The sequence below is a fragment of the Chiloscyllium plagiosum genome, chromosome 34, assembly GCF_004010195.1.
Source record: "Chiloscyllium plagiosum isolate BGI_BamShark_2017 chromosome 34, ASM401019v2, whole genome shotgun sequence".
Lineage (NCBI taxonomy): Eukaryota > Metazoa > Chordata > Chondrichthyes > Orectolobiformes > Hemiscylliidae > Chiloscyllium > Chiloscyllium plagiosum.
The window spans coordinates 17,981,271-17,995,153 of record NC_057743.1 but is presented as its reverse complement, the minus strand read 5'-3'; the positions used below and the strand labels follow the sequence as shown (position 1 = coordinate 17,995,153).

The 13,883-nt window shown below is 46.3% G+C and overlaps 1 protein-coding gene across 5 annotated transcripts in view; it reads right to left on the bottom strand.

Moving 5' to 3' along the window:
• Nucleotides 1-13,883, bottom strand: part of LOC122540243 (kazrin-like) — a 317,978-nt gene that overhangs the window by 71,524 nt on the left and 232,571 nt on the right. For all 5 annotated transcript variants that reach the window (XM_043675660.1, XM_043675657.1, XM_043675659.1 and 2 more), the window contains one exon: nucleotides 3,535-3,740. In XM_043675660.1, coding sequence (XP_043531595.1) covers nucleotides 3,535-3,740 — 206 coding nt within the window. The remainder of the gene's footprint in view (nucleotides 1-3,534; nucleotides 3,741-13,883) is intronic.

Here is a 13,883-nt window from a genome sequence, read left to right as displayed (position 1 = left end):
GCGTTGGGATATCTGGTCGGCATGGACGGGTTGGACCGAAGGGTCTGTTTCCATGCTGTACATCTCTATGACTCTATGACACAGTGGTAGTGCGCTCTGCATGTGAGCAGGGCGATGAGGATCATATGCTGATTGAAGGATGATCCTGGTCGATTTGAGTTCGTTTGCACAGTCCATATGGACATGGCTATGTGAAGGGAAAGAGTTTGGATCATTTGCCCAGGATTGCAATGGTGCAGCTGAAGTGACACACACTGCCCACCAGGTGGCTCTTGTGCTGTTTATTCTGACCCTGTTTCCCACAATCAGAAGCTGTGATTGTGCCCTGACTGCAGACTCAATACACAGCACAACAATTTAAACCGTTTAAGAAATTGCCTGTCTCACTAAAGCCAGAACTGACCTTATGATCAATACAAAGCACCCCAGCTGTCCCTTTCAGGGGCAGGTCCCACAGTTTGCTTGCTCTCTCTCTCCTAAAGGCACTGATTCTGCCTGAGCTATGGGTTCTGTCAGATTTCTGGTAATTCACCCAAGTGAATGCACTGAGTCTAATGGTACAGAAGCAAGCCATTCGGCCCATCATATCCCTACTAGCTCCTTGTGGAACAATTCAATCCCCTGCTCCAACCCCACAAGTTTATGTTTTCCAAATTTGTACCCAATTTCCTGTTCCAATGATTGATAGCCTGTGTGAACCAGTCTTGTTGCACAGGGATTTCTTGGTGTTTACTGTTCATTGTTTAAACATGTTCTTCCTCACACACCGCGCGCCCCCTCCCCCCCATATCTGTTATTCCCAAACCTTAAATTTGTCCTTGTCCCTGTCCCATTAACGACTGAGAACACCTTTTCAATGACACAGAGAGAGCCTTTGAGACACTGCCCTTGGCTGTTCAATCCCGAGCTGAGCAGGGGTTCCATGTAACTCTGAACCCATTCAGCATACACTCTGGAACCAAGCTGCACAAAGTGAGGCTGATGCTTGAAACACAGGACTCTCTGAGCGAGGGGGTGAGAGACAGCACCGGTCAGTGCAGTGAGAAGGAGTGGGACTTGGGAGTGGGAGTAAGAAGGAGGGCGGTGCGGTGGCTCAGTGAAGGGCGACACGGTGGCTCAGTGGAGGGTGGCGCAGTGGCTCAGTGGTTAGCACTGTTGCCTCACAGCATCAGGGACCAAGGTTCGATTCCAGCCTTGGATGACTGTCTGTGTGGAGTTTGCACCTTCTCCCCGTGTCTGCGTGGGTTTCCTCCGGGTGCTCTGGTTTCCTCCCACAGTCCAAAGATGTGCAGGTCAGGTGAATTGGCCATGCTAAATTGCCCGTAGTGTTAGGCGCATTAGTCAGAGGGAAATGGGTCTGGGTGGGTTACTCTTTGGAGGGTCGATGTGGACTTGTTAGGCCGAAGGGCCTGTTTCCACACTGTAGGGGATCTAATCTAACAGCTTTTGGTGAGTAAAAATCAAAGAGGGCAAGTTATTCCAGCATCAACCTCACACCAAAACCTGTGGGTGCTGTGCACTGACTGTTTAGCTGCAGTGAGTACAATTACTGGGAATGCCTGGAGTTGCCTGAAGGACGCAGGCTGCCAGAGAATCTATTGTGAATTGTGAAACCTGTAGCAATTAGGCTGCATTGTGTTTGAGAATTAATCACTTGTTGTTGTTGGCAGGGAGAGAGAGAGTGGGTCTGGGGGTGGGGGAATGGCAATTCAGTACCATTAAGGTTTTAGAGCAGGAAACAGTCCAACCATTCTTCAAAACAACAGACTGAAGGTACAGGGAGGAGAAAGACTGAACAGAAGGAGATGTTTGCAGTTAAATATAACCCAGATTATTTCAATGCCTTTGTTAGTTGGTATGACTGGAGCACACTCCCAATCCTGCCATTCTGTGTCTGGGAAGGCCATGAGGACTGGAACAAAAGACCATCAATTCCAGACAGTCACTAAGACCCCACTAGGGTTATCGAGGAGATATTGCATTGGCCAGAAAGTGGCGGGAATATGGACCCCACCCCCACGTGGAATGGCTGAAGTGAATAGTTGAGGTGTATTTCAGTGGAAACAAGGTCAGCTTTTGAAGGGGAATAAATGGTCACGATGACAGATTTGGGTGAGGAAAGATGAAAGGAGACTCAATTGGAGCATAAGCACTGGTTGGGCCCAAATATATTTCAGGAATATAGAGGCTTTCCAACTCACTGATCTCAGAGCAATGCTGAGCTCCGAAACTGAAGGGAGCCCCAGGTGGGACAGAGGAAGTGCTCCTGGGATACCATCAAGGCCTCACTGGAAAGGTGCAGCATTCCCACAGATAGCCGGGAATCGAGGTGGAGGAGGAGCATCCGGGAAAATGTCGAGCACCTTGAGACTTGCCATCGGGAAAAAGCAGGAGCCAGGCGAGAGGAACGTGCTGCCATATCAACACCCCACCCACTCCTTCCTGCAACTAACAGGGCCTGGGGTAGCTACATCGGTCTGTACAGCCAGCTACAGGCTCCCTCTGAGAGTGGAAGAGAATCTGTGAGGGAACACGGTCAGCATGGACGAGTTGGACCGAAGGGTCTGTTGCCATGGTATGTACCTCTCTATGACTTTATGATATGTCTCTTCCCACAAGCTCTCAGGCTGCCCTGAACACTTGGCATGCTGGGAGTTGAGACTGGGGCTCCCTAACACCCTGTGAATTCCCGCGCTGACCTTGCCGTCACCAACATTTCCTGCCAACCTCCTCACTGTCAGAATGTATAAGCCAATCTCACCAGACTGAGGGGATCCTGAATAGGACACACATTCCTGGGAATTTTACACCACTGCAGACTATAACCCCCTTTCATGGTAAATGTTCCTGTGCTGACTCTGATTTCATTCAACATCAATAGGTGAGTGATTAAAGGGGCGGGCTGCAGAATAATAGGTATTCAGATCGCCATGGTAACGGGATAACCGCAATATAACATCAAACACAGCCCGGCCTGAACAGGCAGCTCCTTTTAGATTGAGACCTGCAGGTAATCCTATTTCCAACGCCATCTGGACAGCTCTGCCCTGGCTTTCCAACAGTCCCAGATGATGGGGCTCCTGGACAAAAGGCCTCACTCCCACTGCCCCTTCGACAGGCCCTTTAGTCATCAGCAACAGACTGGGAAAGGGAACATGGGTCAAAGGGCAGAGGTCATTCCTTCAATAAGATAAAATCCAGGGCCTTCAGTGTCACAGAAATAATGAGAAATGTCCGAACTTTCCCTTACCTGAAGGTGCGGAGGCCCTCTTTATTAAAGTCAATCTTTCAAAGACACACTCAATACAAGTACGGAAGGCCATTTGGGCAAAAATGTCATTCTGTTAATCCTGAAATAACATGCCCCGCCTCCCTATCCCTGTGTCCGGCCAATCCAGATCCTCACTGGCCTACACTCCACATTCTGAATGCACGGCTTGTGATTCCAGCAGTAATCCCACCCTGGTCTCTGTGAACCCTGGGCCCACTCAGGGCCCAGAAACAATGACAGTTGGCTCAGGGTCCTGTTCTTACCCTGCCACTTTTGACGTTCTCCATGCAGGATTTGATGTACATTGGCATCGCCATGACAACTTCCAGCCAGGCCTGGACGGTGCCCGCTTTCCACTGCGACATTGGCATTGTCCTTGCAATCTCCACCTGCTGTAACCTGTCCAACTGCTCATCGCCCTCCGATAAACTCAGACTCAGGTGTGTGGGGCTGGACAGACTGTCCGAATCTGGAGGGAGTGGAGAAGATTAGCATCAATAGCACCACATTTAACAATCAAACCAAGTTCATAACAGCTTCACAGCAAAAACACTGCTCTTATTTATTTCACATCTTTCACTGTTAAAGAAACACACTTGTAGCTGGAGGCCATTCAGCCCCTTGAAGCTGTTCTATCACTCAAGTGCACTGTGGCTGATTGGTGCCTCAGCTTTGTTCACTCACTGCAATCCAGATCAAATGACAATCATATTAAGGTAAAATCTGTCCATCTCACCTACAAAAGAGTTCAGTTAATCCCCAGGGTCCGCTGTCTTTTGGGGGAAGTGTGTTGTAGGTCTCCAGTGGGGCCTATCTGACAATGACTTTCCTGGTTTCACTCCTTAGTATCCTCACTCCAACCTGATGGCGCTATCCCCTTGTGATCCAAACCACCATCAGAGCAGATAATACCAACATGTCGACTCCATCATTTTCTCACAACTGAGGGGGGCGTAGGGTTTTGGAGGTGGGGTAGAGCTGTGGGGATGGGGTGAGGTATGGGGTGGGGATGGATGTGGTTTAGGGGAGTGGGGTTGGTGGGAGGGAGTGTGGGGGCTGTGGGGAAGGGAAAAGGCCTAGCGACTGGACAGTGGTTGTTGCTGGCAACGCAAGCGAGTGGACAGTGAGGGAGAACAGGTTTGGTTCAGGCTGAGCCGTAATGAAGGAACGTCCCAAAGCAGGGACTCAGCAGCAGTAGGCTGGGAACTGATTCACAGCATCGTTAGACAGAGAGAGAGAAAAGCAAGTCTGAAAGGAGATCAGGGTGCACAGCAGTCACACAGTGCCGTGGGAGAGGGAGAGCTGAAAAGGGTTGTGCTGGAAAAGCACAGCAGGTCAGGCAGCATCCGAGGAGCAGGACAGTCAATGTTTCGGGCATAAGCCCTTCATTTGGGGAAGGGTTCAGGAACCCTGAGTTACCATTAGTAACAGTAACACTGAGGGTTGTGGAGTGTTAACAGTAATATTGAGGGTTGTGGAATATTAACTGTAATACTGAGGGTTCTGGAGCATTAACAGTAACACTGAGGATTGTGGATCATTAACAGTAATACTGAGCGTTGTGGAGTATTAACTTAATACAGAGGGTTCTGGTGCATTAACAGTAACACTGAGGATTGTGGATCATTAATAGTAATACTGAGGGTTGTAGAGTATTAACTGTAATACTGAGGGTTCTGGAGCATTAACAAAAATTCTGAGGGATGTGGAGTATTAACAGTAACAACAGGAATTGTGGAGTATTAACAGTAATACTGAAGGATGTGGAGCATTAACAATAACACTGAGGGTTGTGGAGTATTATCAGTAACACTGAGTGATGTGGAGTATTAACAATAACACTGAGGGATGTGGAGCATTATCTATAATACTGAGGGGTGTGGAGTATTAACAGTAACACTGAGGGTTATGGAACATTACCAGTAATACTGAGGGATGTGGAGTATTGACAGAAACACTGAGGGTTGTGGAACATTAACAGTAACACTGAGGGATGTGGAATATTACCAGTAACACTGAGGGATGTGGAGTATTAACAGTAACACTGAGGGATGTGGAGCATTAACAGTACCACTGAGGGTTGTGGAGTATTGACAGTAACACTGAGGGATGTGGAGTATTAACAGTAACACTGAGGGTTGTGGAACATTAACAGTAACACTGAGGGTTGTGGTGCATTAATAGTAACACTGAGGGATGTGGAACATTAACAGTAACACTGAGGGTTGTGGAGTATTAGCAGTAACACTGAGGGATGTAGAACCTTAACAGTAACACTGAGGGTTGTGGAGTATTAACAGTAACACTGAGGGATTTGGAACATTAACAGTAACACTGAGGGTTGTGGTGTATTAACAGTAACACTTAGGGATGTGCAACATTAACAGTAATACTGAGGGATGTGGAGCATTAACAATAACACTGAGGGATATGGAACATTATCAGTAACACTGAGGGATGTGGAGCATTAACAATAACACTGAGGGGTGTGGAGTATTAATAATAACAATGAGGGATGTGGAGCATTAACAGTAACACTGAGGGATGTGGAGTATTAACAGTAACACTGAGGGATGTGGAACATTAACAGTAACACTGAGGGATGGGGAGCATTAACAATAACACTGAGGGATGTGGAACATTAACAGTAACACTGAGGGATGTGGAGCTTTAACACTAACACTGAGGGATGTGGAGCATTAACAATAACACTGAGGGATGTGGAACATTAACAGTAACACTGAGGGTTGTGGTGCATTAATAGTAACACTGAGGGATGTGGAGTATTAACAGTAACACTTAGGGGTGTGCAGTATTAACAATAAGACTGAGGGATGTGGAATATTAACAATTACACTGAGGGATGTAGAGCATTAACAGTAACACTGAGGGTTGTGGTACATTAACAGTAACACTGAGGGATGTGGAACATTAACAGTAATACTGAGGGATGTGGAGCATTAACAGTAACACTGAGGGTTGTGGAGCATTAACAAAAACACTGAGGGATGTGGAGTATTACCAGTAACACTGAGGGTTGTGGAGCATTAACAATAACACTGAGGGATGTGGAGTATTAACAGTAACAGTGAGGGCTGTGGAGCATTAACAGTAATACTGAGGGATGTTGTGTATTAACAGTAACACTGAGGGAAGTGGAGTATTAACAGTAACACTGAGGGATGTGGAGCATTAACAATAACACTGCGGGATGTGGAGTATTAACAGTAACACTGAGGAATGTGGAGTATTAACAGTAACACTGAGGGATGCGGAACATTAACAGTAACACTGAGGGGTGTGCTGCATTAACAATAACACTGAGGAATGTGGAGCATTAACAGTAACACTGAGGGATGTGGAGTATTAGCAGTAACACTGAGGGATGTGGAATATTAACAGTAACACTGAGGGTTGTGGAGTATTAACAGTAACACTGAAGGATGTGGAACATTAACAGTAACACTGAGGGTTGTGGTGCATTAACAGTAAAACTAAGGGATGTGGAATATTCACAGTAACACTGAGGGAAGTGTAGTATTAACAGTAACACTGAGGGTTGTGGAACATTAACAGTAACACTGAGGGGTGTGGAGTATTACCAGTAACACTGAGGGTTGTGGAGCATTAACAATAATACTGAGGGATGTGAAGTATTAACAGTAACAGTGAGGGCTGTGGAGCATTAACAGTAATACTGAGGGATGTGGTGTATTAACAGTAACACTGAGGGAAGTGGAGTAGTAACAGTAACACTGAGGGATGTGGAGCATTAACAATAACACTGCAGGATGTGGAGTATTAACAGTAACACTGAGGGATGCGGAACATTAACAGTAACACTGAGGGGTGTGGTGCATTAACAATAACACTGAGGGATGTGGAGCATTAACAATAACACTGAGGAATGTGGAGTATTAACAATAACACTGAGGAATGTGGAACATTAACCGTAACACTGAGGGATGTGGAACATTAACAGTAACACTGAGGGATGTGGAGTATTAACAATAACACTGAGGGATGTGGAGTATTAACAGTAACACTGAGGGATGTGGAGTATTAACAGTAATACTGAGGGATGCAGAACATTAACAGTAACACTGAGGGTTGTGGAGTATTAACAATAAAACTGAGGGATGTGGAGTATTAACGGTAACACTGAGGGTTGTGGAACATTAACCGTAACACTGAGGGATGTGGAACATTAATAACAACACTGAGGGATGTGGAGTATTAACAGTAATACTGAGGGATGTGGAACTTAAAAGTAACACTGAGGGATGTGGAGTATTAACAGTAACAGTGAGGGCTGTGGAGCATTAACAGTAATACTGAGGGTTATGGAACATTAATCGTAACACTGAGGGATGTGGATTATTAACAGTAACACTGAGGGATGTGGAACATTAACAAACTCTGAGGGATGTGGATTATTAACAGTAACACTGAGGGATGCGGAACATTAACAGTAACACTGAGGGGTGTTGTGCATTAACAATAACACTGAGGAATGTGGAGTATTAACAATAACACTGAGGGATGTGGAACATTAACAGTAACACTGAGGGGTGTTGTGCATTAACAATAACACTGAGGAATGTGGAACATTAACAGTAACACTGAGGGGTGTGGAGCATTAACAATAACACTGAGGGATGTGGAGTAATAACAGTAACACTGAGGGATGTGGAACATTAACAGTAACACTGAGGGGTGTGGAGCATTAACAATAACACTGAGGGATGTGGAGTATTAACAGTAACACTGAGGCTTGTGGAACATTACCCGTAACACTGAGGGATGTGGATTATTAACAGTAATACTGAGGGATGTGGAGTATTAACAGAAATACTGAGGGATGTGGAGCATTAACAATAACACTGAGAGATGTGGAGTATTAACAGTAATACTGAGGGATGTGGAGTATTAACAGTAACACTGAGTGATGTGGAGTATTAACAGTAATACTGAGGGATGTGGACCGTTAACAGTAACACTGAGGGATGTGGAGTATTAACAGTAACACTGAGGGATGTGGAGTAGTAACAGTAATACTGAGGGATGTGGTGCATTAACAGTAATACTGAAGGATGTGGAGTATTAACAGTAACACTGAGGGTTGTGGAGTATTAACAGTAACACTGAGGGATGTGGTGCATTAACAGTAATACTGAGGGATGTGGACTGTTAACAGTAACACTGAGGGATGTGGAATATTAACAGTAACACTGAGGGATGTGGAGTATTAACAGTAACACTGAGGGATGTGGAGTAGTAACAGTAATACTGAGGGATGTGGTGCATTGACAGTAATACTAAGGGATGTGGAGCGTTAACAGTAACACTGAGGGTTGAAGGAAAGGTCTCCACACAGCATCTTTGATGACCTCAGGATGTCTCACAACGCTCTCTCGTCAATCTGCACAGCAAACCCCCACCAACTGCAACATGACATTTTGCGGTAATGTGGACTGAGGGATAAATATTGTTCAGGATACCTGTGAGAATCCTCCAGTGTGGTCCCATGAGACTGTGCTGCTGATGCTGCCTGATATCCCAGAGTGTCTGCATTAGTTTGGTTCTCTTCACAAACTTCCATTGTGTTTTACTGTTTGGGCTTCAATGCTTTGTAGAAATCTGGATGGATGGCATGTCTCCACTTACACTGACCTGCCCTGTACCACCCAGCGGTGGCACTGCCTCTGAGTCTGTAACATGACGAGTAAATCGATCCAAGGATGTAGAGAGGGATCCAGCTCCTCTGACAATTTGGAACTGGTCTCCTCCATGTTTCTCAGAGCCAGGAGGCTGGCCCACTCACACCCTCACTACCTCTATGGGCATGGCCTTCAGGGTTAGCCAGGGAGTCTCCCTCCCTGAGTCCACTGCACCTTGAATATTCACAATATAGGAACAACGTGGATGAGGGAACAAAACGTAATATTTCCAACTTTGCAGATGGTGCAAAGCTGGATGGGGGTGGGGGAGGGCTGTGAGGAGGAAGCAGAGATATTACAGTGAGTGGAGTGAGTGAGCTAATGCATGGCAGGCAAAGTATAATGTGGATAAATGTTAAGGTCATCACCTCTGGCAGCACAAACAGGAAAGTACATAATTACCTGAACGGCAATCGATTGGCAAAGGGGCAGGTGCCATGAGATCTGGTGTAGTGATTGTAACAAAGTCAGCCATAGAATATGAGGCGATTAATCTGGTCCAATCAGGGAGCCCTGGCTGACAGATATAAACAGGAGTGTCAGACACCGCGAGAGCTGGCTCTGAGGGAAGTGGATCAGTGTCAAGGACTCGCCGCGTGTAAATTAAGGGTGACAGGATACCAGCCTCTGTGCAGTTATTTCACCTGGGTGTCCTTGTATTCCTGTCACTGAGAGGAAGCTATGCAGGTGAAGCAGGCAGTGAAGAAGGCAAATGGTAAGTTGGCCTTTGTTGTAAGAGGAGTCGAGTACAGGAGCAGGGATGTTTCACTGCAATTATCCAGGCAACAGTGGAGAACTGGATGCAGTTTTGATCTCCGTATCTGAGGAAAGATGTTCTGACTATAGATGGAGTGCACCAAAGTTTACCAGACTGATTCCTGACTGACACATGAAGAGAGACTGGATTGGTTATGACTATGTTCACTGGACTTTGGAAGAATGAGGGGGATCTCATAGAAACCCTTCAACCTCCAGCAAGAATAAAAGGATGTTTCCAACGACCAGGGAGTCCAGAACTGGGGTCACATCGAAGGATACTGGGTCGGCCATTTCAGGCTGAGATAAGGAGAAATGTCTTCACCCAGAGACCCTGTGGAACTCTCTGTCATAAAAAGCAGTTGAGGCGAAACATTGAACATTTTCAAGGAGTTTGATAAAGTGGTTGGGGCTAAAGGGATTAAAGGATCTCAGGGGAAAACAGGACCAGGGGACTGAGTTGGATGATCAGCCATGATCATACTGAATGGATCAAAGGGCCAAATGACCTACTCCTAGTTTCTCAAACACCTCTCCCACTTTGCCCTCTGGTGAGCTGGGAACCAAACCATCCTTCAGCCTGGGTCTGACAGAACTCCCTGTGCCCAGTGACTCACCAGTGCTAGAATTGGTGGCTTGTCAGGTCAAGTGATGGGATGTCTTCATGGTGCTACCCTTCAGCTCTCTCTCTCTCTCCTTCCCTGGGCTGTTCAGTGCAGACAGGTGAGTACCTGAACACAGGTGTGGAGGAGGGTGGGTAGAACTGCAGAGGGAACACGAGGGGGTGGGATAAAACAGGACCATGGTGGCACCATCAGGAGCTTGTTCCTTATGCAGCACAAGGGTGAGCCAAGAGCTGAGAAGGGGCATGAGGCAGACAAATGCCAACCTGTTCAACATTTTCAGTGGCACTTGATCCAAGGGATTTATTGCAGCCATTTCTATGAGGCAGAGAGACATCACCTCCACTGGGTTCAGGAGTTCCAGGCCTACGCAACCTTTGACCCCTTCTGTTGTGTGCCCACCTCGCTGTATTGGAGAGAGGGCAGAATGCCAGTGATAGTGTGACACTATGTTTCAGTGATGAGCTGCTGGAGCGGAATAGCTGAAGCTAACTGAAAGCAATGGATGCCAGGTGTGAGCTTGGCACGTGTGCAAGGATTGCTGATGGGTTTATCCTGGAGTCTGCGTCAGGCCGGGCAGTCTGTGAGGCTGGTGGAGTGCTGGGTAGGGTACATCATGTAAAACCTACCTTGACCACTCACAAGAGGTCACTGAACGTCTTGTGGCACTGCTGCTATGTCATCAGGCATTGCCCTGCTTTGCCCAGTCCCTTCAGGGGTAAGTCCTAATGAGTTCTTAATGACTGGGCTAGATTATCGTGGATGGTGGTCTCTTCAGACCTCTGTAAAGGTGGTGGGTGGGACCCAGATGAGGAAATCCTGGGCTGAATTTCTGACCGATAAAATGTTCGATTTATAAGGGAAAGGAGGTGGGCATGAATTGCAAAATGCAAAACACCCAGTTTGCAGAGTGATTTGAACACAGTGCTGAGTTAAAACAGACTCCAGTTTTCATGATCCCAAGCTATTAACCTGCAATAATGGAGGGTACAAATTTTTCATGGAACCTGTACTTCCTCCCCCCTTACCCTGTCACCCTGCATTTCCCATGGCTAACCCACCTAGCCTGCACATCCCTGGATATTATGAGCATTCTAGCTAGCCTGCACATCTTTGGATTGTGGGAGGATATTGGAGCACCCGGAGGACACCCACACAGACACGGGGAGAATGTGCAAACTCCACACAGTCACCCAAAGCTGGAATCGAACCTGGGTCTCTGGCGCTGTGAGGCAGCGTGCTAGTCACTGCGCCACCCCAATGGAGGAGACAGAAAGGTACTTCAAAAACAGATAAGCTTTGTTTAAATTTCATGACCTGTTTATTTAAATCCTCAGTTCTTTTTGAAAAGGACACAGGATGAGGCTATAGTTGTCACAGTAAAAGAAGCACATGCTGCTAGAATGCATGATTGACAGGCCATCTAGTTTAGGCCACATTTCCTTGGTGTGAGAGCTGCATGTGCCAGTGGTGTAATGCTAATGCCACTGGATTATTGATCAATAATCAATATTGATCCAGAGGCTAAGGCTAAAACTTTAGAGAAATATGTTCAGTACTAACCAGAGCAACTGCAAGAATTTAAATTCAATGAATACATTGGGAATAAAAAGCTAGTCTTAGGTAAGTTACCATGAACTATCATCAATTGCAAATACCTATCTGGGTGACTAATGTCCTTCAACGGGGAAATGTGTCATCCTATCTGATCCAGCCTACATGTATTTCAGACCAGCAGCAATGTGGTTGACTCTTAACTAACCCTGAAATGGCCTGGCAAGCCACTCAGTTTGAGGTTCATCAGAGATAAGGAACAAGTACGCCTATATTCCATGAAAGAACAAAGATTTTAAAAATTGACACCTACATTGAGGTGGGTTGGCCAAGTTAGAACATTTCCAACTCTAACTACCTGCTTTTACCGCAAACCCCAGCACATACTCTGTGCATTAGAAGACTGGCTATCTTCATTCACAGAGTCGTAGAGTCATAGAGATGTACAGCACAGAAACAGACCCTTCGGTCCAACCTGTCCATGCCGACCAGATATCCCAACCCAATCTAGTCCCACCTGCCAGCACCCGGCTTGTATCCCTCCAACACTTCCTATTCATATACCCATCCAAATGCTTCTTAAATGTTGCAATTGTACCAGCCTCCACCACATCCTCTGGCAGCTCATTCCATACACGTACCACCCTCTGCATGAAAAAGTTGCCCCTTCGGTCTCTTTTATATCTTTCCCCTCCCACCCTAAACCTATGCCCTCTAGTTCTGGACTCCCTCACCCCAGGGAAAAGACTTTGTCTATTAATCCTATCCATGCCCCTCATGATCTTATAAGCTTCCATCAGGTCATCCTCAGCCTCCGATGCTCCAGGTAATACAACACCAGCCTATTCAGCCTCTCCCTATAGCTCAAATCCTGTAACCCTGGCAACATCCTTGTAAATCTTTTCTGAACTCTTTCAAGTTTCACAACATCCTTACGATAGGAAGGAGACCAGAATTGCATGCAATATTCCAACAATGGCCTAACCAATGTCCTGTACAGGCACAATATGACCTCCCAACTTCTGTACTCAATACACTGACTAATAAAGGAAAGCATGCCAAACGCCTTCTTCACTATCCTATCGACCTGTGACTCCACTTTCAAGGAGCTCACCTGCACTCCAAGGTTTCTTTGTTCAGCAACACTCTCTAGGACCTTACCATTAAGTGTATAAGTCCTGCTAAGATTTGCTTTCCCAAAATGCAGCACCTCGCATTTATCTAAAAACTCCGTCTGCCACTTCTCAGCCCATTGGCCCATCTTATCAAGGTCCTGTTGTAATCTGAGGTCACCTTCTTCGCTGTCCACTACACCTCCAATTTTGGTGTCATCTGCAAACTTACTAACTGTACCTCTTATGCTCACATCCAAATCATTTATATTAATAATGAAAAGTAGGGGACCCAGCACCGATCCTTGTGGCACTCCACTGGTCACAGGCCTCCAGTCTGAAAAACAACCCTCCACCACCACCCTCTGTCTTCTACCTTTGAGCGAGTTCTGTATCCAAATTGCGAATATATTTAAATAGTCCCCAAGTCAGAAAGTTGCTGAATAATTAGTGTATGTATGTATGTCTGTGTGAGCGTGTGTATTTGATTTGATGTGATTTATTAGTGTCGCAGTGTACCTGATACAATGAAATGATTTGCTCTGCTTGCAGCCCAGGCATGTCATACTGCATTAGATGGGAGAACAAAGCGCGGACTACAATGTTACTGCTGCAGAAAATGTGCACAAAGGGCAAAATCAACACTAAATTTCAATATGCATGCATATGTGTATGCCTATGTGTGTGCGCCTGTGTGTGTGTGTGTGAGCCTATATGTGTGGGTAAGCCTGTGTGTGTGAGAGCCTGTGTGTGTCTGTGTGTGAGAGCCTGTGTGTGTGTGTGAGTCTGTGTGTGTGTGAGTCTGTGTGTGTGTGTGAGAGCCTGTCTGTGTGTGTGTGTGTGAGCC